Source organism: Leptosomus discolor, chromosome 3 (assembly GCF_034619465.1).
Source record: "Leptosomus discolor isolate bLepDis1 chromosome 3, bLepDis1.hap2, whole genome shotgun sequence".
NCBI classification, from domain to species: domain Eukaryota; kingdom Metazoa; phylum Chordata; class Aves; order Leptosomiformes; family Leptosomidae; genus Leptosomus; species Leptosomus discolor.
This window is the reverse complement of record NC_141393.1, coordinates 8,916,185-8,942,758: the sequence shown is the minus strand read 5'-3', so window position 1 is coordinate 8,942,758 and position 26,574 is coordinate 8,916,185. Positions and strand designations below refer to the sequence as shown.

Sequence of the window (26,574 nt, the reverse complement as noted above, 5' to 3'; positions counted from 1 at the left end):
TATTTCTCCTGTTACTGAGCTATTCCAGGGGCATTTTTCTCCAACTATATTTTACAGAGTGAAAATACAGGTGGGTTAGTTGCTGTACTGAAATTTTGGCATTTTATTCCAGTACTCAAAAATTAATTCCAGTACTCAAAAACTAATAAATCCCAAACTGGGATTCTTACAAAAAATACTCCATATTAATAACATAACAAGCTAGAAAACCTTTAACTTTGTTTCTCTTAACTCACTGGCAGAACAGGCACAAAATGGAGAAACAATTTTGTAACTCACCTCCCTTAGGAGGAAGGAAAAGATTGAGGGATGAAGGAATGAGCTTTTTTGGTAACCTCACCCGAATAAACCACTGCTGCATGACAAAAAAGTGCAGAGCTGCTGGGGTAACTGGTGAAATGACCTGGGAGTCAGTGGCAGAGCAGCTCCTGCAGCAGCAGCCCAAATAAGCCCAGACCCTGCGGGCTGGGGATGCAAGCTGTGCCGGGCGATGGCTGCAAGGGACCTCCTTTCTCAACAGTGAGGAGCACAGCCATGCAAAACACTATCCACACATGTTTCAGAGTTTAATGCAGCTGTATTTTCAGGGGTATCGATCCTGTCAGATGTGAAAGAAAAATGCTGTCGTTGGTATCAGGGGGAGCTGATCTTCAAAACAGCCTGAGTAACCAGAATAATCGTCAAATCCTGATAAACAACTGCCAGCTTCTGGAAGGACAGGTTTGGGGAAATGTTTTTTCTTTTTTTTACTTTCTTGGGAAAAAAAAAATTTCTTTCCCCATCCTTCTGTCCTATCTCAGTGCCAAGAGAAATGAATTTGAGGGTAAAGGGATAACCTGCCGCACAGTTCCCCAAACAATGTGCTGGTTCCTGCCTCCCCATTCCTCCCTCCATTTTAAAACATGTTGGGTCAGATACATTTCTTTCCAGTTCTTGCCTCTGATTTATCTTCTTATTACAAAAGGCTTCTTAGCTCATATGAACAGCAGTAACCTGCAGCATTAGCCAGGTTACAACATTACTACAGGCTTTACTAGATCAACTTCTCAAGTCAACTGTGAACAAGTAAATGCATGTGTCAGCTCTTTTCAAGGTCATTCGTAAAGCTCTCCCCCATACAGCTAACTTCAATAAGGAGATGCATGACTTGAAAAGCAGAACCTTGGAAGTCTTGAATTAATTTTTTCTTGGCTTTGCTTTTTGTAAATAAAATACTAAACATAATTTGTATAAGCTTGTCCCTCTAAAAGTTACAAGACTGGAAAATACTGGTAAGATTTAGTTTGAGTGGAGGTACTTATCAAATGTCACCATTTTCCTGTTCAAAATGACTAATCATTTTGATTAACCTTTGATTTAAACGATTATATACCACAGCAAAGCACAAACATACATAAAATTACACTCCAAAGAAAATCTCAAAGCGCAGATCACATAAGAAAACAGTTATGTCAAAGTGGTTAGAGAATTTATTTACCACGTACATAATATTCAAACCAAAAGCTGACTCCATATGCTCAATGGGAAGGCTCCCACCACATGTACATTCATACTCAGGAATCGCAGTCTGGTTAATCCTGTAGCCAACACAAGACTGCTTCCAGAGGAAAAAACAAAAATACCAACCAAATAATAATTAAGCTATAGAAGAAACTCCTACCATCTCAACAAGTATCTTCTGTAAGGAACTTTATTCCAGGTGGGAAATGGGTGCTAGCACGTTAGTCACATACAAAAAGAAGGCCTGAAGCAGCACAAGACAAGAAACGAAATTTAATATCTCACTCTGAGTAAATACACATGAATTCCAAACCATGTAACAGACTTCAAAGCAGAGAGAGAAAAACAGGATATCAAAGGTAAATTAGACAAAGAGCTGAAGGCAATTCTGAAAAATAAAAATATATGGTGGAAAATTAAAGCATACAAAAACACTCTGAAGATCTCATCTTAAAGGGCCAATTTGTACAGAGAATGCACACCACCAAAGTTAGCATGGAAAAGACTCTCTCTTGAAAGCTTTGTATCTGCCAAACATGGGGACTTGTCCCTCTTCAGAAAGCTCTGCTTCACCATGAGTTGCTAACCTGTAGGGCTCACGGTAGACGCCAATCAGCCCACCAGACTCCACTGCATCAGTTGCAGTCAATGAACTTTTACGATACTCATTCCCAAATTTTTAAACCATTACTGCAATGTCATTTTTCCTAATAAAAAAGGTTCTGAAACAACACCTCTCTTCTTGACACAGTGACTCAAGAGTGCTTTAACCTTTATAATCACCTGGGTCTAACTGATATAAAGGTTTTTCAGACACCCAGGAATCCCTTGGATTATTCAAGCTGAGCTTTTGTTTTCTCACCGTTTTGGACTGATCTAAGTAATCTGGAAAACATGAGCTCACGCTACTCCCCTCCACAGATACCAGTCTCATCATGTAAAATAAATTAAAAACACCATACATTAAAAAAATCCATTTGCTTTGGGTTTATAAAAATAAATTATAAGCCATGGCCAATATAGAATAAGCATTCAGGACATTCAGAGTTGCAGCTGAGTTAGGAGCACCGAGCCAGGACGCAGCATGTCACTCAGCACAACACCTTGACCTGCCAAAACAGAAAAACTACAGGTAAAGGGATTATCGTTCTCAGTAATCCTGGATGCGAGGGAAAGAGGTGGTTTGGGGATTCGTCCCTCTTTATTCCCCAGGAGAAAGAAATACAGATTCTGCTGGACATCCACAGTATCAATAAGCGAAGAGGAAGTTTTCAGGCTGGGTGCGATAAATAGCACCCCATGCCCCCTCCCTCCCATAACTTTACCAAAATTAATCTGGCAAAGCCAATGAAATCAAAATAAATTTCCACCTTATGGAAGGATATTGCCATCCTGGGCACCAGAAAGGGCCAACTGTAAATGAGGGTGGGAGCTGGGGGCAGCTAGGGGCAGTGTTCCCAGCTCGCCACAGGGAGCTGACTCTGTCTCCCCGGGCTCCCTCTGCAGCATGGGATCATTGGGCTCCTCCAAAGCACCTAAATTAGGCTTCTGCCCATATTTTACTCCCCTGTGGGAATGTGATTCCAATTAGAGCCGAGAAAGTACCAAGTAATTTATCAGGTTAAATGAGATGCTAAATGTTCGGCTGTAGAAAGGTATTACATACGTTCTTCCTAATAATAAAGGAGATTTTTCTGAGGTCATGACACCCATTGAAAAGCCAACAAAAATGTAGCTGAGCAGATGCTAATTGAAAGCCTGCATCCCAGGGCAGGAACCTGAGCAGCAGAACAAGTCCCTGGTCCCGCAAACACAGGGTTCACAGTATACAGATCCCCCGGCTCCAAAGCACAGGTGGAGCCACGTGTCAACGTATACAAGCAAAATGGATAGTTGGTAAGTACAAGTGAGACCATGGAGAGAATCTGGAGGTGAATTTCCAAATCTAATCAAATGAGATCTCTACCAAGGGCTTTTGTCATATCCATAGCAGGCATGATTTGGTTTTCTATTATATATTCATATGCTTCCATTCAGAACAACCTTGTTTCATTACAACGGGTTCAGCTGTGCTTCGCAGTCCTGCTTCATTTCTTCCAAGGCAAATTCTTCAGGAGATTAACCTGACACATTTACTCCCCTGATAATACATCCTGTCTTTTCTGATATCATTACCAATTTCAAGCACATAGCAATAAATAGGATTAAAATTTTTAAAAAGTAGTGACTTGAAAGGTTTCTTGTTTCCACATTTTCTTGGTACAACACATTTCACTTCACAAGTAATGTTGTAAGATTCAGCTCAAGTAAATAAAAAATGAATTATTAAGCTTCTAACCAAAAGCTTCCAGTCCCCAAACCCCTCTTTATTGGACCTGAAGAGCTCCAGCACATGGCTCAGTTCTAACTGCAGTTCAGGTTTTAAGTAGCTCAAAGTGGCAATCATTCTTTTCTAGGAGTTCAACATATTATTCCTATGCTTCATACGCACAGAAGACATTAGTGAAGATAAACTGTGCAACTGGTAATTGAAATTAAAGTTGCAACATCTATTATGGTAACATCCACTGTGCCATATCTCAAACACACAGAGAATGAAACGGCTTTTGCTTATGAAGCACCGATCGTGATACCAGTGGAACAAAAATGCATTAAGAAGTGTAATGAAATACATTTACACAAGATAAAATTACTTACACTGTCATTACTAGTCTTCTACCATCTTGACAGACACAATAAGTAACACCCCAGTATAATTCTGGGAGATGTGTCTGCGAAAAGGTTGTCTTTTCCTGAAACTCAAAAAGTTGCACAGCAGTCACAGTAAAGAAATCTGTTCAAAAATCCAGTTTGCTTCTGAAAATATTGATGTATATAATGTCTGCTCATCTAGAAAGGAGAAATCTGTATGATCTTTGGAAGAAAATTTCAGAAAATACCAAACATTTCAGAGATTTCAAAATTAGGATTTTTTTATGAAATAATATATAGATAGACTATATTGCCTTTGGAATCCAAGTAACCATTAAGTGATTATGGTAGCAATAAAGCTACATTAAAAGGGCTACAAACTGAAAGAATATCCAGTTTAAGCATGCTCCTGGGACTATGCTTAGCATTCCAGCTCTTTGTAAATTTCTTGCAAATCAACAATTTTTTACAAGACTGTAAAATTTGCTTATCATTATCACATCAGTAAACAAAAGCTTTTCCAACACTGTAACTGCTACTTTATGTCATATTAAAAAAAGAAAAACCAGCCAGAGATTGTACCACGTCTGCCTGGGGTAATCATTTTTTTAGAGATAATCTGAAGTCCTCTATGTGGAAATAACAGCACAGAGTATTTTACAGCAAGGGGCAATTAGAAAGATGGAGATGAAGATCAACTTCCTATTTCCAAGGTGCTACATACTGTATATGAAGATGATTTCTAAGATACATGACAAACTTGGCTGCATCATCTGTCCAAACCTGGTGAGGTATGTAAAATCTTGATTTGCAAAAGGAAAGCAATAAAGATTTTTAAAAAATAATGCTACTTTCCTAATTTTATACCTTTACAGAAGTGCTGCTTTAATCACCAAGAATGAGTATTCCTTTCCTAGGCTGTAAAGCGCCCTGTAACTTGGTACTGGTACCTTCTAATTGGGATAAGGACTAAATGAGTAGCTCTTTAAAATCTGACTATAACTGAGAGGAACTAAAGGATCGGATCAAAGCATGGTTATGCAAGGTGCTACTGCAGTCAGATGCAGCTTACTAAATATTTAAGACATATATAAAGATAAACATGCAGGACTGTAAGTCACTACAAACCCAAATGGTTAGCAAGATCTCTGCAAATGCCTCCTGGATAAAGATACATTACATGCTCCATTCATTTTCTAATGAGCAATGTTCAGGGTTTTTATTATTATTAATCGCATATAAATTACCATGATTTTTGTATCACTGGGAAAGTATTTAGCCATTCACCTCTCAGAGGAACAATGCTGAACAAAGGCAATGAACGCATGGCATATAAGAACAATGCAGAACACAGAAATTTATGCACGCCATTTAAAAGGCATGGCATTTAGACTACTAGCGAAAAAATCAAAAGTATGTCATAAATCTTTAATTGTAAGAAAAAAAAAGTCTAACTAATGGTTTGCCAAGTCCTTGATATTATTTAAGCAAGAACACTGCCTGCTTCTGGAGTGCAAAATCTCCTTTACTCACATATCTGCATGTATTCTCAACCTCCTCTGAAGTGTTCTGCTGCAAAATTCATTGTATCCAAGATCAGCTAATCATCATCAGGAAACTCTGTTATGCATCTTAAGGACGTACTTTAGGCTCTCAAGAGGAAAAATAAACATGTTTTATTAACTGCTTTTGGAAAATACTGATTTGTATTTATTTAGAAACCTTTTCAAGTTGCACCACCATTAAATTAAATATTTATGGCATGATTTTCCAAAGAGTTTAACACCTGTTAAGAGTTTAACATGCTGACTTCAACAGGAGCTCCAAGTGCCCAACACTTCTGCAAACCCCCGAAGTGGCAAGGTTTGGATGTGGCAAAGCAGCTTGAGCACGGATGTTACTGCTGAGCTCTGAAATGCAACTGGGATCCTTATGAGCCCCTACTTCCCACCACAGCATTGCATTTCAGACAACTGAATCAGCTACATTTTACTAGAAATACCAGAAATATGACTCATTAATACCTGTTAAATACAAATAAAGCATAGGCTAAATGCTGTTAGCTAATCCTCAATGCATCTTCACTTTCCTTCACTGGTGGAAAACTTACGTGCTTGGGTCATTAGACATCACCTCAAGTAGCAACTTACAGAGGAGACTAAAATCCACAGTGAGACAAGAACTGGGAAGCGAAACTGTTGGTATTAAGGGTGAGAAGTTGGAGGAGGATGAAGCTATCTTGTTAAAATGCAGAATAAAGAAGGTACAACAGAGACAGAACAGATGTTTTGTATATGCAAAAACCTGTAGCCGGTGACAGTGGGGCCAGTGATGTGGTCTTCAATTTGCTTTGGCTGTTGCATTTGGCATTTCAGCCAAAACTAAAGACCATGCCTCTGGCCTCGCTGTCAAATGAAGGCGTTGGGTCTGGTCATCCTTATTTTGCTTAGCTTCTTATTGCACTTAGAATGCCTCCCAGCCTCACATTTTCAAGTATCCTACACCACCCATTCTTCACAAATAGATGATTCCTCGCACCTTGTGACTGGCTGCCCCTCTGCCCTCCCTGGTCCTTTACTCGGTTGCAACACATGCCTAAATCTTCACTCTGGTGCAAAGACATCACCATATGTTTCAGACTTTAATACCTAAATCTCCTTGTGGGGTTTGGCCTATACTTCTTGGAGGCAAAAACCTATGTCTTTTAGGTAGCAAATAAATAAATAAATAACACCCAAGTAAGAAAATACTATACATAGACACGATTCAAATGATCACCTGTCACGATTTCACAAACTGAAGACGAATAAAATAGTTAAATATTGCAGACAGGACACATCAATCTCCTTCTACACTTTACAGCACACTACAAATCTGCCCAGCAAGTCAAATATTTTACTCATTAAAATAGTAGCTTTCATTACACTATAAAACATTTGCAAACGTAGACCAGAAAACCAATAAGCGTATTTACTGTAAAGCTTTATATTTGTGTCATCAATTAACAACAAAAGTTTGGAATAAAACTAAAATAAAAGCTAATCAAAACAGCTAGCTGTCAAAACAGATGGGAACTATATTTTTCAAATCAAGCTAAAAAGCCAAAGCTTGCTAACATTTAGTGTCGTGTCAGCTGATATGGACAACTTTGAAAGGCAGGACAGCAAATGTCAGGATTATATGAAGAAAAGGTGTCCCCAGCTGAAAGATTCACGTTTATGAATTTCCATTGATTTTTTTTTTTGTTTTTTGGATTCAGGATGATTAACTTGCACCAAAGCAGACCTCTAATACATGAACTATAAATAAGGTGCCACTATAAATAAGGTGCCTCTGCGACACTGCAGGCAAAATAAATAAAAACAGAGCCCCAACATTATTTTAGCCTCAAACAAACGTTTCAGTCCCTGCATTGTCTGGCTCAGAAAGATACATAGACAGTCTCACAGACAGAGATATAAATGAACAATTGCAGTACCTTTTTCCCACACTGTTTACAGGGTTGGCTATATTCCTACTGGCAATAGATTTTCTTCTTGACAGCTTCTTGGTGTTGGTGCTGTCATCAGTGCTGCCATCCTCTTTCTTTGGTGTGTTACTTCCTTTGCTGTTCAGGTCCCTTAGCACATTATAATTAATTTTACTCGAGATTTTCTTCTGTTCTAACATCTTTTCAATTGCCTCTCCTGCTGTGCTGGCTTGAATTGGCTCCCGCTTCTTTGCAGATTTCTTTGGCTTAATTAAAATATAAAATTAGTGATGTAGGTACAAACAAAGTTTCCGTGAAGCAGAAGGGTGAGCTGCACTTCAGCAGTCCTGGCTCAGGTGCTGCTGATGTGGGGATGCAGGCGATGCGGCCAGGCTAAGCCAGCGCTCCCTCTCCTGCCACTCAACAGGACCAAGAGGTCCCTTTTCTCCAAGAGACAAGTGTTCACTTTTTGCCAAAGGCCCACACAGTTTATTACACATTCTTTACTTAGTATTTGTAATGCTGCAGGAGAAGAAATATGGGCTGTTTCTCACACATTGAAAAAAAAAAAAAGGAGTGAACTCCTGTTACAGGGACCCTGATAGCACCACCCAGCATGGAAATAAAGAAATTGCCTTTAAAGTTAGAGCCAAGCTGGGTCACGACTCCTGTAACCACTGACAACTCCGTATCAAAACTGCAACAGTATTTTATATCAAGTCCGAAAGCGGCGTAGGAGAGCATCTACCCAACTCCTCCTCCACACTGAAAAACGCCAAGAACATTAGCAGCAGCTTTCTAAGCGTGGACTGGCATTAACACCGACGGATAGGAAGCAGGAGGCTGCAGACACACGAGCGCAGCAGCAATGTCACGTGCAACTGCCCTTCCCAGGCGAACGCTGCAAGCCCAAGCCCAGCGCTGCGCTGCGGAGGTTGACGCTGCGCAGAGCCAGACTAAGAGAAATGACACCGGAGAACATTTCTAGCCATGTCCCATGCCTGGGTAGGTACGAAAAAAAAGAACCTCTGTTTCTCATTTGACATTTTCCTTTTCAAAGGAAGGCTTTAACACCAAGCTCTGCAGGAGATTTATTTTTAATGGATAATAGCCCCTCTGTTTACCTACATGGGTCAAGTGCTACCTTGAAATTGGAAAGCACTATATTAATCAAGTTCTACTCGAGCTGTCAGAAACAATACAGAGTTAGAGAAAAACTCCTGTGTTGTCCGAACAAAAAAGTGGGTGTTTGGGCTACTTGGCAGTGCCAACGAGTTATACAATTTTGAAAATTGCTGGTAGACTGCCATGTCTGCGTAAGCACAGGATGAATGAGAAATTCTGAAGCATAAAACAGTGTTTCATTGTCTGGTTTTGTTTTTATTGTTGAAATACCTAGGGAAAGTAGGAAACTGTCTTTCGCGTTAGTCAGAAAAAAAGATAGAGGATATAAGCACTAAAAACTAACATGGATTTTAGTTGCATGTGGAAGATTTGACTTGTCACCTGCTCAATTACACAAAATACTAACGCTGTAAATCGTGACTATATGGCCAATTAGGCTGCTTTAAACTGCTAAACATGGAGACAGGACATGCCATTTGTTAACATAACAGTCGCATTCTTTATGAAAGGTAGAACAAAATATTCCTTCAAATGACTGTAACAAGGATCTGTTCAGTTCTTCATAAAGAAATCATTATTGTAAGAGCAAAGAAAGCTACTGAAGTTATGGCAAGTACAAACAAATTCTCCATGCACACGCTAAAAAAAAATTAGGCATGTCTTAAGACCTGTGTTTAAATAAGCAAGCAATTAGGACAGCAATCATAAATGCAAAGAGCTACCTCTGACTTTGCCATGCACAGAATTTTCTCATAATAGTAATTTAAAAGTTTGGGCAAGATACAATAGCTTTTGCTTGTTTAGTGGTGACCTGTATCATTATGCCCATACATCCTACACAGTGTTGATCAGCAAATGTAATGAATTTCCAGGACATTTTCAGACAGACAAAATTAGCACACAGTTTAATACCTTGTGTTCCTTATAAATCCCAAGTTCTTTCTCTTTTGCTATTCTTGCTTCCTTTTCTGAAAGATGACAAAAGGGTAACCAGCATGAAGATTACACAGACTGCATATTTCAGCAACACCAGCCAAAAGGAGAATTTCAGTCCTACATACTTACCTTTTTGTTCCTTGAGATAATCTGCATTTTCTTTCATCCACAGCTCTGCTTTTATCTGAGCTTCAGTTTCGTTAAGTATATACTAAAAGACAAAACCAGTTTATCTACTTTCAGAAATCAGCTTGAAAACCATAGAGCAAAACTGAATTGAAAAACCACTGGCAAGGTCAATTCACATTTTGTTTTTAAAAAAACATTAATAAAAGAAAACATGACTAAGATGTGACAATCAGAGAGCATTTCAACTAACTTCTAATGCTGGCAAAAAACAACAACATGTTTTCAAAAAACAGCGTTGGTTTCCAAACTGTGATGGGGTGACCAAACCCCATGCAGGACTCATTGTCCGTGGTCTGTAATTAACCTAAAATGATCCTGGGTTTATGATCTTTTTCAGATGATATGAGAGGGTATCATGACAACATGGTTGTCTGCAAGTAATTCTGTGTGTTGATGGTGGTCTGTGATTGAAAACAGTATGGGAACCATTGCCCTGCGTTACCAAAACAGAAACATGTGTCTTCGGGGTAGGTTTCTGTGAAGGTTTAGGCACAGTTACCGAGATTATTAGTTCAATGGCCACATCTGTGTAAATGAAACCATCTTAGATTGCCAGAGTGTCAGTCCTCTAGATTTTAGAGACTTGGGTTCAGTGACCACATCTAGACTTTTTTCAGTTAACTCCACTTAGTCTTGGTAACATCATTAGTAGGTGTGGAGCTGTACTATTTAGATGAATTACAGAAATCAACAACCAGGTAGGTAGCAGGCAGGATGGCAGGTTGGTAGATGATGTCCAGTTACTTAAATGTAAATATAAACCCAGGATTTAGCACAACTGTCTGTGAAACAAAAGTTCTCTACAGCTGATACTGTTTGGGAGTGAAGAACTCATGCAGAACGGAGAAGACAAATCAGGTCATCCTTCATGAACATGACACTATTTTTAAGCAGTGGACTCAAGACTTGTAAAATGATGTTTAAGTGCAAGAAAAACAATTTCAGATTTCTCCATCTTATGGGTTTGGGCATTTGAGATTTTCTCCAAAGTACAATGTACATATAGGATTTTATGAGAAAAATAACTCCAGTCAAATGAAACTAATGCAGAGAGGAGTCCTGCCTCCAAGGGCAAGCGAGACAAGCAAACAGCTGTGCAAGTCCTGGTTTATCAGACAAATATTTTCACTTTTTCATCTGCTTCTATTAAAAGTGGCCCATAATAGTAAAACTCGCTTCCTTCTAGTTCAGTTATTCATCCTTACGCTTTTAGAGAGTTCATAATCTTGGGCTTACAATATTACAGTCTATTGCCATAAAAATGAATATGAGGTCATAAAAGGAGAGTTATGACCTCATCACACAGCCTAGGAGCAGGAGAAAACATGCTTGTTCTTCCCTCACGATTGTTTAAATTATGGACCCGCTACACTGAAACCCTTCAGCCTCCCCGCTCTCTCCATACCACGTCCGCTTGATTCACAAGATCCTTCCTAACTCCCAGCCTAGCAAAACCCACTTCATGGCTGAAGTCAAGCTGAGCATTTTCCTGCTCCTTCATCCATCACTAACAAGGTTCTGCAGACCAGAACCTCTTTGCTCTCAAAGATTATGTACCCCAAAAGGAGTTTTTAGCATTTCTGTTATCTGTTCAAATCACACTTTAAAGTAGTGTGGCGGCTGGAGAGGGCATCAGGCTCAGAGTCAGGACAGCCAAACACTGTCGTGTGTCCAAGTGTTGACCTGCTGTGAGGTCTTCAACAAGCCATTTTCCACATATGTCTGTCATATTCAGACTATATGGTAAACGACATCTTTTGCTGCCACACAAATAATAATAAATCCAGAAAATGTTACAGAAATCTTTGAAAGAACACAGAAGCTGTACGTGCTGGTTTTACAGTTTGGTTTCCATGTCAACCTCTTATGTTGAAAATATCTTCATTAAATAATGAATTTAGAGTTCCACCAAACTTTTAAAAGTCCTTCTTTAGGATAAAAGACATTCTAAATCATTCCAGCACTGTAAAAGTGAGCAGCAGCAGCAGTCTCATACATATATATAACTTGGGCAAGGAACACCAAATTCACAGGCTTGCGTGAACATTAGTTTTGATCTCAGATCAGTGAAATCGCTTGAACCTCTCTATAGATCAGAGTGAAGTGGCAGTGAGGGGAGAGGATAAACCAGACAAGAACCATTTTGTCTTTCTTATCCAAATACAGAGACACCCAGGACAAGAGGGCACCTTACCCGATCTATTTCACTGTCGTCGATCCCGCTCAGATCTAATTCACCATCTCCTGTATTCTCACCTACAGAAAAGAACACATTTTAATCATGCAGATGTTTGTTCAAAATCTATAGCAACTTAAGTTCTTCAGTAAAGTAAGACTTATTGATTGTTCTTCAGAGATTTGCATCCTTCTGCATTCATCCAGGAGGTTTAACACATTGCTGAGTATTTTCAATATGGGGGTACACGCATGCACAAATTGACCACACTGAATTAATTTCAAATTCAGGAATCAGCACAGACTTCTTCAGTAATAAAATCTGTTAGGCACTTCCAGCTGCCTTTTTTTTCCCATTTTAATTTACAGCCATAAATGGTCAGGAGGAAGCTGGGGAAACCATTTTAAAAAGATGACTATTTTTCTTTCATGATAACATGAATTTCTCTGTCAGAGACTATAGGTCAATGGTTTATCTGTAAATTATGACTTAGAAAATATTTTGTTTTCTGAAAAGCAGCGTGGACCAGTGAATAACACATCATGCCGACAGTCATACGATGTCTTTCTTCTTGATTCTGATCTATCATCATTTGAGCCACTTACCTCATACCAGTTCTGTAAAAAGATGTGTATTAGTTTTTCCATCTAAAATGGGAATTATTAAAACATTTCCAAATTTAAAAATAAGTTTTAAAAGCTATGGAAGGGTCTAGATAAATGTTAAACAATAACGACCTTCTGTAATTACAATTTCACTGTAATTTTTCTAGTATTTATTAAGAATGAAGACTTCTGTATTTATTAAGAATTCTTCTGAAAACATTTTTTTTAATATTCTATCCATTAAAAAGCATAACAGCACAAAACTGAAGCCTAATTTGGGACACAGGCCACAGCAGCAAAACCTGATTTTCCACATCACATTAATGTACAGAAGTAATAGGCTATTAAGGTAGAAAAAAATAAACAAATTTTCCACAATCTGCAATAACGAATTAAAACCAAAATGGCACAGAACAGCTTGGCATCTTCACAGTTCCTGCTCCCTCGTCCTGGGGATGTTCCTCCACATGAACCAAGACCTTTGAACAGGTTGATTCCCCAGCCTGGTGCTCTCTTGCGGAGCAGAGCTCCTGAGCAGCGCGGCGCAGGACCGGCAGAGGGGGAAGGCAGATGCAGCTCTTCAATCCAACGGCAGGTTACGGCAACCGAAGGCAGGCATTACAAGCATTCCCAGGAGATACAAATGATGCTCTGCCTGGCAAAACTCAGGTGTTTAAAGCCAGCTGCCTGAAGTACATAAAATCACAGGGTCGGGAATCCAACCAAAACACCTGGTTAGGAATAAAGGCTGCACTCCTTGAAGTGGTTGGAAGGGTCTGGCTGCTCAACTCAACAGACATTTACCGGTATCAGATACTGAGCACTTACAAATGTCTTTTCAAAGTCTATTTTAAACCACCAACAGAAAGCTTTAAACTTTCCATACCAAGTCATATGCTAAATGGGTTTCACCCTAAAGAAAATGTCCTGTCACAAGGAACATAACAGTGTGCTTTGATTTTTTCCTGAGATTGTCTCATAAACGTAGCATCAACTTTATCAGTTCTGATAATCTGATGCTAATAGGACTGAGAGGACCTTAAGGAACATCACTTATTGTTGTTACTCTTAGAAATTAACTGTACTTCGGTCCCAGGCACCACATTCACTTTACAACCTTCTTCCCCAAAAATACTTTAAAAGCGTAAAAGATTTTATAATAACTATGTAATTGTTCAGTAGATATGCTTTTCCTCTGGTGTGATCTCCATATAGTGCAGTAAGAGCAGAATTTTCTGCACCAGGGCCACCAGCTCCTCGTGCAGGCACCCCACTACCAGGCAGGCAGGGATGCAACCCGAGGACACGGCAAAGCACACTCTGGAGACTGAAGAGGACAAGCAAGGTGACAAAATACATCCTGGTGGTTTGCTGCCTCTTCAGTGTAAGTCACTGGAATTTTCACAGCAAACCGTAATCATGCAAAGCACAGAGAGGAATCACTGTATGCTGCATCACCCACGGGAGTCCAGGGCGTTCTGCAAAACAGCACTACACGTCTCTCCTGCTGGAATGGAGATATAAATTTCCAGTGAGCAAAATGCTTAAGTATTCACCGTGGAAAGGAGTAAATACTGTAGTCCAGTGTCTGAGACGCCTTCCCAGGAGACTGTACACCTGGGTCAAAATAAAAGAGCTTGACAGCAGAGTGCAAGAGTGTGCCCAGGCCAGAATAACCTCTCTCCTAGGTCAGAAGGAGTCTGTGCAGAAATGGGACTTGAACTGGGTCTCCATATTCTGGATAAGTGCTTTAACTACCAAGTTGTAGGATAGAAGGGGGGATGGCTTCCCCCTTCTTTCTGATATCTACCTTTTGTTTGCTCAATGTTTTTGGGGAACACCCCCCCCCCTTTTAATTTGGTTTATCTGAGTGAATAAAAGATTCTTTTTTTTTTTCCATATTCATTGCACCAGATAAACTAAAATGACAACTATCAACACAGGCTTGGAATTAGGGACAACGGAAAAGGGAGCCAACCTCAAAAACCACTAGTAAGCTCTGAAAATCATGTGCTAGAAAATAAAAATTTGGATGTGGTGACAGAACTACTCAAGTCACTGCTAAACTTTACATAAAATTGCGTCCCAAAATTATTTGTTGTAAAAAATGCCACAGCATCTTAAGAACAATAAAAAAATCCCACTGAAATCAAACTGCCACTGCTTTTATTCATCATTAAACACCTCGCTCCTCCTATATCCTGCTATATTTTTGGATCAGAGGTTTAAAATTTAATGTCACAGTACAGTAGGTGTCTGTTCCCTTATACAGCCCTAATATGCCAGACTGAAAATGATGTAATTTCAGGAACCATGAAAAATTTCACATGTCATTTTAAATATAACTTGTTACTGAATTAGGTGCCAGTTTTTCTCATTGGATCAATTAGCAATAGAGATGGAAAACTCATTCTCCAACTGGTGAATTGCAGAGAAGAATCCAGAAGCAAGTTACACGTAATAAGCATTTCTTAGCCCCCCATAACAGCAGTAGAGGGAGTAACTGCAGGACATCCCTCTGCCTGCAAGTCGTCCTTTTTCCTGCCAAGGTGATAGACATTCATTAAATGTGAGGGGTTTTTCAGAAGAGAAGGTGCCTTCAAATTCCTAATTTAACGCTTTCACTGAGAAAAAAAAAAAAAAAAAGGGTTTTGTTACAGAATGTCAATCCAAAACAGAATACATCCATTTTGATCTGAAAATTTCCACGATGATTGTTTCCAACAGGAGTAGACTCTACCAGCCATAAACATCCATCTGCTCGATGTTATACGGCTCACTCCAGGGCACAGAAAGTAAACCTCTTGCTTTTTTATATACCAGAAAGATCCTCCCAGATGCTAAACTTTTCAAAACAATTTCTAAATTATCATTTTCTCTTTTAATAAAAGGGTCGAAATGAAATGTTCAACGAAATAAAAACACAGATGTGGCCAACATCTGGTCCAACCTCTTAAAAGCTTATTTAAAAGCAGTAGCGTCACGTGGCATGGCTCTTAGACATCACGGATTTCTTCTGTTAAGAAAAACAACCACTTTACTGCAGGGCACAGGCAGAAAATAAGTTGGGCGTTAAAAACAACAACCCCTCCCCCAAATCCAGTTCTTAAATGAAAGTTCCATTGGGAAGAGCGCAGAGCGAGGCAGCGAGGTGCAGCCTACTCCATCCTCATGTAACAACTCCATGGCAAGTGAAGAAGGACAGTCGCTTCTAGAGCTTTCCTTCAACGTCCCGAATCAACTACATTCATGCTACTTAAAACCATCAGTCACCAGCCAGCTCCCCCAATATTTAAAAATACCCCCCCCCCCTGCAAAGCCCTTTCTTTACAGCCTTTTAACGTTTTTCCAACTGACTCTAGTAAACGCGAGGGCTACAATCAGACACTGGGGATTAGGTTTGTAAACCTGTAGGATTATTTACTGTTCTTGTCATTACTAAATGCACACTAAACTCTCCTTTAACACACTGTCTCCCCCTCTCCCTACCTCTGTGCAGCTAGTTAAATGTATACATAGCACGCTATTACAGGGATTTATTACAGAAGAATCATTCCAGCTGATATATTTTAAATCACATATTTTTAAAAACAGCCATGTGAAGAATGTGTTTTTCTGTTTCTATTACAGAAGGCAGCACTATTTATTGCTCTGCCCAGATAAGAGGATTTCCTTACAGACAGAAATGGAGGCTGAACACTTCCCAGGAAATCCTCTGGAGCAGATTTAATAGAAGGCACTTGGTGCTCTGGTCCCATGCAACAAATACCCCCTCTGTCGCACCATTTTGTGGCAGTCAAGAGCCGAAAGAGTTTAAACAAAGAACTCTTCCACCTATTCAGCACAACACCAGATGCTAAGCACCCCCAGCATTCAAGAAATTCTTTGGGGCTAGAGCATGACAAAATCTGAACATAGTTGGGAGAGGCTTTTTTCACTAAAAATCCCGTTAAGCAACAAATCAAACAACCTGAGCCCAGGGCATCAGAAATAGTGGGATTGATTGTTGCTCTCCAGGGAAGGATTAAAACCAACGGGAGCCACAGAAAGCTCCCGCAGATCGTCGTAGGAACCCGACAGGGCAGCAACGCTTTTGCAGCTAAATCTGATGAGCGGTGCCGGTGTCACTTTGGGAGCTGCAAGGAGCGCGAAGGGAAGGCAGTAGCTTAGTGTCAAAAAAGGCACTGCACAACCGCACCAGAATATAATTGATTAGCTGATCAGAGGGGACAAGAACCCATCTGGAGGGGAAGATAACTGATTTATCGAGGGGCGTGAAGAGAACAGTCATTAAGTGTGGGTAACGGGGAGGGGAGCGACGGCGGCGCAGGGCAGACTGAGTGCCGTAGTGATCAGGTAGGGAAGAGAAATGGATGTGAAAATGCTGCAGCAGCAGCGCGGCATGAAGCACGGCGTACAAAGATCGATGGGTGTGCAAACGAACCCGCCGCGCGTCTGGGTGTGCGCGGAGTCCACGGGGCCGTACAAGCAGGGTACGCGGTGAGTTTTATTAATATGGGGCTAGGAGCCTCCAGAGCAGGCTGGGAGGTTATCTTGGCAGTTTTAAGCTGTTGCCAGTCTCATTGCTCTGGATAAGGCACCTCTTTGTGCAATCCCAGCTGGCCTCGCTGTGCCCCCATCCCACAGCATGCACCCCCGCGGCTGCCAAGGGCTTGGGTTCCCCCCGGTCACCTTTGGCAATGTCATCCTGTGCCATCATAATAAAAGTACACCACAAAACCAGAATGTAAGGACAGAGCAAAATTAATTGCACTTACTGATGAAATAAGGTCACTAAATGCATGACGTGTACACTTGTATTTAAGAGAAAATGTTTTTTATTTTAATTGTACCTGAAGCCACCCTGAAAATTACAGCCTACTCCTTCATAGTGCCAATTCAACACCAGGATTTAGGTCTGACGGCACACAGAGCACATCAGGCCACGCATACAGTATAAAGATAAATGAAGTCTGTCACTTTATTATTTCCTTCTGCCAAGGCAAGGTTAAGGGGTCCTCTCCAGACGAAGCCAAGTTTCCAGCCTGCTAGCTCCTTCAGAGAAAGCAAACACACCCCACCACGCAGAGTGAGGCCCCTTCTTCCCAGAAATGTCCGTTCCCGCCGACAAGGGATGGCAGGAGGCATCTCCAGCTGGCGCCGGGCTGCCCAGCAGCACCGGGACACACAGCCCTGGCACTGCAAAGCACCCACAGGCCGGCTCCTCAGACCTGGACAATAAGAAATGTAGAGGCAAAGCCCAAAAGGGTGCAAAGGAACGGCAGAAAGGGAAAAGACATGATCTAATAAAAACAAAGAAGTTTCACATAGCTGCTACACACCCTGCTATGGCAAGCGTGAAAGAGCTGCTGTGCAAGGTAAGCTTGTCCAAAAGCAGGGATGTACAAGCTCATTGCTCTTTCCTCACTCCTGTCTGCTGAAAATAGGACCTCCTCACAAAGCAAAGAGGAAAAAGAGCCGGGACTAGCCCTGGCTGGTTTGCAGTCACTGCATCAGGCTAGTCCACGTTACTGTAAGCAGAAGGAGGTTTTCCTACCAGATTCTCCCTTAACCCCGCACAGAAGTACAAAAACATCTTTATTATTAAGTGCCTGCATCTCTGTTTCCTCACACTGAGATTCAAGCTCTGGGTCTAACATCTGTCCTGCACCAGCTGACTGACATCCAACGGCCTTCCCACATTAGCTGCCTTCGTACGGCGGTCGCAGAACAATTATCCCATGGCAGGAAAGAAATTTCAAATTTGTGTGCGTAATGATATATGGGAATGAATTATGATAAAAGCTTTTCCTACAGTCAGTCATCTCTGACAACGTTTCTTAGATATTGATACATGTTTTTTGTAAATCAAATTTCAGTTTGGAAAAAAACACCCCAACAACAACCCTGCTGCTTTTCTGGCAGCACATCCACACTGAAACAAATGCTATTGTTTCACCTCACAGTGCACAGATGATCTAACCAAACCACTTCCATGCATTTTATATCCAGTTAAAGGTTATGCCACTAGTCTAACAGACATGGAAACTAACAGATATGGAAACTTGTTAACTTAAACACTAACTCATCAGAAAAAGTTAATCTCTCCATTCTTTCCAGAAATCCCCCCTGCAATATACATGTTTCTTAAAGCAGGTAGTACAAAAATAGACCAGCAAGAAACAATGCTATTCTCATTCTGAAGATTTTTCTTTAAAAGTAAGCTCATGCTTATTGAACTACATAGCAATATAAAAAAGCCCTTAAGAAAAATCCTTTCAACCTCCCAAAATAAATACAGCTGAAAGTTAAGCTTTTGAACTGAAGAACATCTTGACACTGTCCTCAAAGCCAGCAGCAGATGTTCCTCTTCTGGAATAACGTTCGTGTCCCCCCAACACCTTTTGAAAACAGTGAAAAAGAGCCTTTCCTTTATGCAACCTACTTGATGCAAACTCACAGTTCTTTTTTTAAGCTCACAACCCTGCTGCCATAACCAACTGCTCAGAGGACGGCTGCTCTCTACAAGATGGCAAAATCTATTCTTTGCTGTTGAAACCAATAACCATCAATGACCAACTTGACAAACACTCATCTGGAAACACACTAATTAGCTACCAGAAATGACATTTTTCAGCTCCAAAGCCCAGAAATGGTATTGAGCTCCCATATACACACACGAGTCTCCAACTCATCATTTCTGCATCTAGCAACACCAAGACCGATCACAGCCTTCCTGTCGAAGGTGCAACACACATCTCAGCACTCGTCCACACGCTCATCCCCTCCTGCCTGAGTAGTTAGGAAATTTAAAGTTTTTTAAATGGAGACTATAAAGACAGGTTTCCCCTACTTAACTGCTCTTTTCCATCTGATTGCCAATTCCCAGCTGTATTATCCTCCTTTGCCTTTTACACTGCTCTTGGCATCTTTGCTCTCCTTTCCCCTCCCCCACCCTTCTTTCTTTTTGGTGCCTTCTGGTCTGTATTTTCTGCACTTTTTTTTAACTCTCTGCAGGGTTATCCAACAGTAATAGCTTATATGAAGGGAGAGGCCAGGGAGAAGAACCAACCAGCATCTCAACCAGTTCCCCTCTCCAAACCCCACAAGTGTGAAGCGCTACCATATCTCTTGCAGAGGGTGAGGGCTGCACAATGCCCTGGACAGCCGACAGCAAAGGCAGCCGGGCTCAGATCAATCTCCAGCTCCTTTTTTCCATGATGCCAGACCACTTTGTAAAACAGCGACAGCGCTTTACACCAGAGCCAGCCGTAAAGGGAACAGCTGGTTTAATGCTTAAGTGCTGAAACATCATTTCTGCAACTGCAGCTCGCCGGTTAAGCAGCCGGGTCTTGCTGTGGGTGCTAAATGCTCTGCTGTCTGTTCCTGCAAGCCCAGGATCCTTGCCTGGCCAGCGTTCAGCCACTCCAGCAGAAGGACATATGTTTTATTGAGAAGTAAATCTACTCCTGTAACACGCCGCTCTCCCCGCACCAAATAAAATGAGACAGTGAGCTCTGGACTACTGAGAACTTAAAAGCAAATCCTGGAATCTTGCTTGGAGTATTTTTATCTATATTTTTTTAAATCATGAATCAATTCCTATCCCACCAGGAAAATTTTTTAAATGTATACAGCCATATACACACACAGTTTTAAAGCTACAAAGACATAGGAAAAATTTGAGGAGACTTGCAATACAACATTTTAAGGCTAATTTGACTGATCAAAAGTCAAAAGCAAAGCTAACTTATTTTCCTAGGACATCACCGAAAAGTCAAAGTTGGCTCAGATGATGGCCCCAAAATTAGAGCAATTTTCCTTTAGCAGAAGTACAAATGGTTGAACTGTCACGAGGAGGCGCAAACCAGAGCCCAGCCTAACTCCGACACATCTCTTGCCATGTCAGAGTTACCACACTTACCCTTGCACTCCCACCTCCCGGACAGCCACACAGCCAGCGCTGAGCATCCAAAGGCCACAGACTCACATCCGCATTGTGTGGAGCCTATGCCAGCTCTCCCATTAAAGAAGCAGTCTTCCTCGTGCTCCCAGCACTGTGGTCTGGACCAAAGAGTTACTCCAGGTTAAAAACAGCCTAGCAAAATAACTCACCCACATGAGTGAGAAAAAAGGAGTGAGTTGAACTTTCCCCTTTAAATTTTATTCTAATCACCCTCACCATCTCCCAGCAAAGGTGAGCTAACTTCTGCCCCCTCCTTTGAGGTTCAGAGCTGGTCTATGCTAGATCTGGTGACAAGCTCAGCACCAGGCACCAGAAGCCACCTGGCCTACAGAAATGCTTCAGCAGGCAATTATTAGCATTAAGACAACACTACAATACAGTGTATGAAATTATATACCTGAGGAAAAAAAGATCAATTTGTATCCTGGCCATTTACTGCGCTGTCCGGGAAGGCTGAATGGTGAGAAGCTGTTAACCAAAAGAAAATTATCAGGTGAGAAAGTTCTCATTTTGTTACCCAGCTTCTTCCTTCCTTCATTGCTAATGAGAAATAGCAAGCAGGGAATTACAGAGATGGGGAGAGGAAAGAGAAGGTAAAGGTTTATTATTATTATTATTATTATTATTTACTATTACCATAGCAGAATAACAGGCAAGAGCAGAAACTCCCCTGCAAAAAGCAAAAGATTTGTAAACAAAGTAGTTAGGTGGGAATCTGGCCCAAAGGAGAAAGCCTCTGTGGTGGATGGGGGCTGGATTCAGAGCAGCTACTGGGCAGTGTTTCATGCTACCAGGACTACATGTAAACATGGAGCAGAGAGAGATCACACATGTAAGATCCTGACTCTGATTCAGTGATCAGGACCACCAGTTGGGGTTTACAAACCCGGAAGTAGGAGATATGGGTTTGAATTCTTAAAAGGTAGCAGCTACAGAAGTGGAGATCCATGTTAAGAACATTAGCCCATTATGCAACAGATGGTTGCAGCCAGCACAGACTATGCTTTTAAACAAAAATCACGAGGGTTGCGCCATTTCACATTAGATGAAGTGTTATCTTTTTGTCTCTGACCACGCCTAACGGCTGAGAAACAGGTAGGTGGTAAAGTACTTCTCTGCCTTGTTCTATCAGCTCTCATAGGAGCGCTGCTCCAGGGACAAAGGCAGTTTTGTGTCCATTCAGGCAACCACATGAAGCATATAAGGATCTCTGCAGTTCTAAGTATAGGCATTGCTTGGGTGGCTCCAGGTGACAGCAGAGCATGGCAAGCTTACTTGGTCATCTGGCCAAACTATAGCACAATCCTCCTGCAGACAGCACATGTACTGCAGCAAACACCTCGAGAGGGCATGCATTTGTTCCCCCTCCTCTCCCCAGATGTTTTAGGGACTGCAGCGAACCTTTTTCCCGATGCGCAGTAGACAGTAGTGAAGGATTTAACATTTTGCCTGCAGCAGCTCTGAGGCCCCAATGCCTTGGCATTTGGATAGACTGAACTGTAAGCACAGCATAATTAGCATGTGTACTCCATATGCTTGAGATCCATCATTACAGCACTGGAATGCCCTCCGACACCACAACTTTCCAAAAGAAGAAAGTTGTGGAGAACTTCCTGGAGAATAATTTGTCTTATTCTCCAGGAACAGTGGAAAAAGGTACTTCCGTGCACAGGAGGTTTCGGTGGAGCTGGAGAAATAACCTTTTCCCGACAAAGCCCAGCAGCATGATTCACCTATAAATAATGAAGCCGGTTTCAAAGCTGGCCTTTCAAGCTAATGGCTATCAGAAAGGCCAGCCATATGCTTGTACAACCTGTCATTCTGATTAATCTCAACATCTGACTTGTATATAAAGTTTATATAGTAACAGGACTATATTTAATGTCATTTTAGCTAGGTTACATCTTGCTGACTTTACAGTTTCTCACAAGTCTGCCAGTCTTCTCCAGGTTACAGGCACACAAAGGACCCTGTTTAAATGTTGAACAGATGCAGAGTGAAGTGAAGACTTTGGAAAGATTTTAGCGAGGCTCGAAAACCAGGTAGTCTGGTAACACATTTCAAAGACTGGTAACACATTTCAAAGACAGCACTGGAAAAGATAAGGTCCCACATCCACGCGTAATTGATTCTTTATTTAAATATATCAGGCCTCTGCTTAACACGGTATTGCAGAGGCAAGAAGAAAGTCACAAATCATGGCTCAGTCTCACATACACTAACAGGATTCATGGCTCTTTCTGCCATGCACCCATTTTATTTTACAGCATATGGCACAGTACCAAAGTTGTTCTTCTTTAATTAACTGAGTAATGATGCTTTCCCATGAGGCTTAATCTAAGTTCACCATAACACACTGTATTATGGCACCAATTCTCAGAAACATGACTACATGACCACAGCCTATTTGGAGAGAGGAATGTGCATTTCATGTACCGATTCATTTAAACACGTACAGCACTACACGCAATATTGATTTCTCTAAAATCAGGAAATTTGATTTTGAATTAACTAAACCAAAGTTATCTTCTGAAAATAAGCTCTGGATAATTTTTTGCTATTTCATTACAAAATGAAACTCAACCCACCAGATCATCATTTCAGATTCAGACCTACTGTCCTTTCCTATGGAACAGATGTTTATTTATATTTTATTTCTTTTACTTCTTTAGATAAGACCAGGAAGGATTGTTCTTTGTGTTAGTTTTAACTAGGTAAACTCTCTCCACAGCAGACTTAAGCATCATTAAATGTGCAGCGAAATAAGCCTGGGATAATGGGCTGACAGAAGGGACCGATGAGGAAAGAGCTAGCAAGGTGCACAGACAAAAGCCCTGTCTCCTGAAACAGTAAGACTTTGAATTTTACTAGCAAGACAAAGCAGTGAATACTAAAGTCCAGACAAAACACTCCCATGTGATTCCCTTCACACCATCAAAATGAACATAAAAATCTTGAAATGCGAAAATAAAGCCAAGCAAAGGAACCTCACTGTCAACGACTGTCAGCTGAAATGAATGATCCGGGTTGAAAGCGTTTGCTGACGTAGCTAGAAGTTGCCACAAAGACTTGAGGGCTGTGGCAGCAAACTGGTCTGTGGAATAGCTCCTCACCCCCTGCCGAGACGAACCAGGCACATGGACCTCAACTTTGCCATCGCCCCCAGGGATCAAGGGGATGAAGCTGGAGCCAACTGAGGGCCTTTTGGGAGCAGGACCAACGGCACCCCTCACTCCAAACTGGCTGTAACAGACCCAAGATAAGGCCAAGTCACTACTTCTGGCAGCAACGGCAGAGAACCTGTGACTTTTGGTCTTTGCCCAGAAGAGGCTGGCAAGTTGATGAAAGCACCTTATAGCTAGGACACCACTGACAGGCAGCCAGCGCGGCTGTGCCAAGGCATCCGTACCCATCAGCATCCCCCTGGGGAAATCCAACGAAGGAGTACCAGGAGGCCATGCCGGAGGCTGGGATCCCAACATCTCTTTAAACAAAAGTGTAATACTCAAGGTGTTTCTCAGCTGCTACCAAGAGATGACTTCATCACTGCAGTGACCCTGCAATCAGCCAGCTTGACTGACTAAAATGACTGCACACCTACCAGCCGTAAAGGCTTACAGACCACGTTATTCCACATTTTGCCCAAAAGAAGAGGACACATTTGAACAACACAGAGTGATCTAAATCACAGCCTTAATCTTAATTGTACTGGCACTTAAAAAAAAACAACGAAAGGGAACAAGAACAAGAATTTCAGGCTTTCATGTTATTTTTAGACACTACATTTTCCTCCATATTGTAGTAAATTTAAAAATAGAAATCTTTGGATGCAGCAAGGAGAATAAGGAAGCTCGCCAAATTTTGGGGAATCAGCAATTAATATAATAGCAATTAATTCAGAAGAGTAACCACATGACACTGTGGGGTTGCCTGTGTGTTAAAAATTTGTTAAGTAAAGAAATAAAAAAGTTATTTGTTTATTTTTTTAAAAATTACCAGCATCGCAAACCCATGCTGGTATTTGAAAGTCAGTCTGGGCTCTCCCTAGTTATACATCCTTATTATCATAAACATTCCACAATTGGAAATTACTTTTTGTGATGCTTATGCCAAAAAGAAAATAGCTGTATTGCATCTGCAGAACCAAAAGTAGTAAAATGTAATAAACATTCATCTTTGTCAGTGGCTCTGCAAACCAATCTGTTCAGCACATAGGTGCCATTTTTACACAGTTGCTTTATTACTACATAATTATTGATGGATCAGCCAAGTGCTCTCTTAAGGAAGACTGTTCTTAAAAACAAGCTTGTTAAAACTTTAAGTGTAAACCTTAGGGTAAAAAACAGCAGGTAGATTTCATCTGATATAAACTTTTAAAGAGGAAAAAAAAATTGGAGGGACAATTTAAAAAAATGCTACGTTTGAGACAGGCATGAAATTGAAGCAGACAAGAAACTTTGTGATAGAAAGAAAGAATTGGGGACATCTGTACCGAGAATAAGCTGTAAGTAGCAGGAGGAATTATCAATCTAGTGATGTGCCAGCTCTCTGCATTTCAATTGCTTCACCAGCCATACCATAAAAATTGTTTGCACTGAAAGCAGTATGAAGAATTCCTAGATGTTATTGCTCCCAGTGATATTCTACCCAGTTTGTGTGGGTACACTGATTGTATCCTTTCAAGTACAACACTGTTTCGTGTTAGTACCTGTTTAAATCACTTGCCCACAAACATCGTTCCATGTTCAAAATGCCTCACTATTACATTTTCTGTTTCAGTCAAAGTATTTCAAGATTTTTTATCAAGCTTTCAAAGGCAAGAAAGTTTCACACAAGCTTTCTGAAAGTCGAGATAAAGCAATAAACTTTAAATTTAAAAGAAGGCTTTTCCAGGAGAGAATTCAGCGTACATTTTTAATTCCCTCCCCACCTTGTTAAACCAAACTTCTTCATTGCTCACAGATTTCCAAGTGTTCCATTTCTGGAGCTGAACTTCAAGCATGAACCCTACTCCCAATACAAAGACCCTGCATATAAAATGAACCTGGGCAACAGCGTATCTGAAATTGCCGGTTCCCATCCACTGCGGATTGTAAAACCTCTCCAGCATTGATACCTCAATGCAGGCACGAATGCCGCTCTCAGCTTCCAAAATACATGTCCTTTGCCACCGCAAAGACATCATCTGAAGTGCTCCTCCAACCCCAGCTGAACTGGCGGAGCCGGTTTCTGCCCCCAGCAGCTCAGCCCGGTGCCCCATCCCTCTGCGGCGGGTACCACCTCCCTCCCGCCTGCTGCCGTACCCGTCAGGGCGTCGCTCCCTAACACGTGTCTGTCCAAATGACCCTGTTGTTAAAAACGGCTGCATAAGCCTTTTTTGACAGACCTGGGTGAGGGAGGCAGTTACACGGGCACTAACGCCAGCAGACAGGAGGGGGATGAGCCCGTAAGGCAGGACACTTCTTAACCTCAACCAACAGCACCCACAACATCACATCACGACACAGCTGCTCCACGTTAAAACTGGAGGCCAAATTCAAATAGTGCAGTATAAACCAGGGATTTTATCTTTGCTCTTGGGGAAGAACTTTGCACAGGAGCTTCATGTTCGTTCTGCCGCAGCTACAGAGCCATGAGACACAGTGGTAGCACAGAAAGCAGTAGTCTCACCAAGTGCAAAAACTTGCGGCTTGAAGTGCAAAGACACTTTATGGAAAAGTAACTTCTCACTGAAGTATGTTTCATTTAATGAAAAACATTGACAGAATACAATACCACCACCGGTGACACAATTTCATGTTGGTACGGATGTTGCTGCATCTCAATACATGACTTCTATGGTAATGTGGATTTGCATTTTTCACCTGTAGCAGGAAATTAGTACGGACCATTAAGCATAACTTCCAAAATGAGTCAT

The 26,574-nt window shown here is 41.2% G+C and overlaps 1 protein-coding gene across 3 annotated transcripts in view; it reads right to left on the bottom strand.

Annotated features, from left to right (window-relative positions):
- Positions 1 to 26,574, bottom strand: part of BRF1 (BRF1 general transcription factor IIIB subunit) — a 171,026-nt gene that overhangs the window by 32,297 nt on the left and 112,155 nt on the right. For all 3 annotated transcript variants that reach the window (XM_086463613.1, XM_086463611.1, XM_086463614.1), the window contains 4 exons: positions 12,105 to 12,166; positions 9,851 to 9,932; positions 9,698 to 9,753; positions 7,670 to 7,926 (listed from right to left, as the gene is read on the bottom strand). In XM_086463613.1, the coding sequence (XP_086319739.1) occupies positions 7,670 to 7,926; positions 9,698 to 9,753; positions 9,851 to 9,932; positions 12,105 to 12,166 (457 nt within the window). The remainder of the gene's footprint in view (positions 1 to 7,669; positions 7,927 to 9,697; positions 9,754 to 9,850; positions 9,933 to 12,104; positions 12,167 to 26,574) is intronic.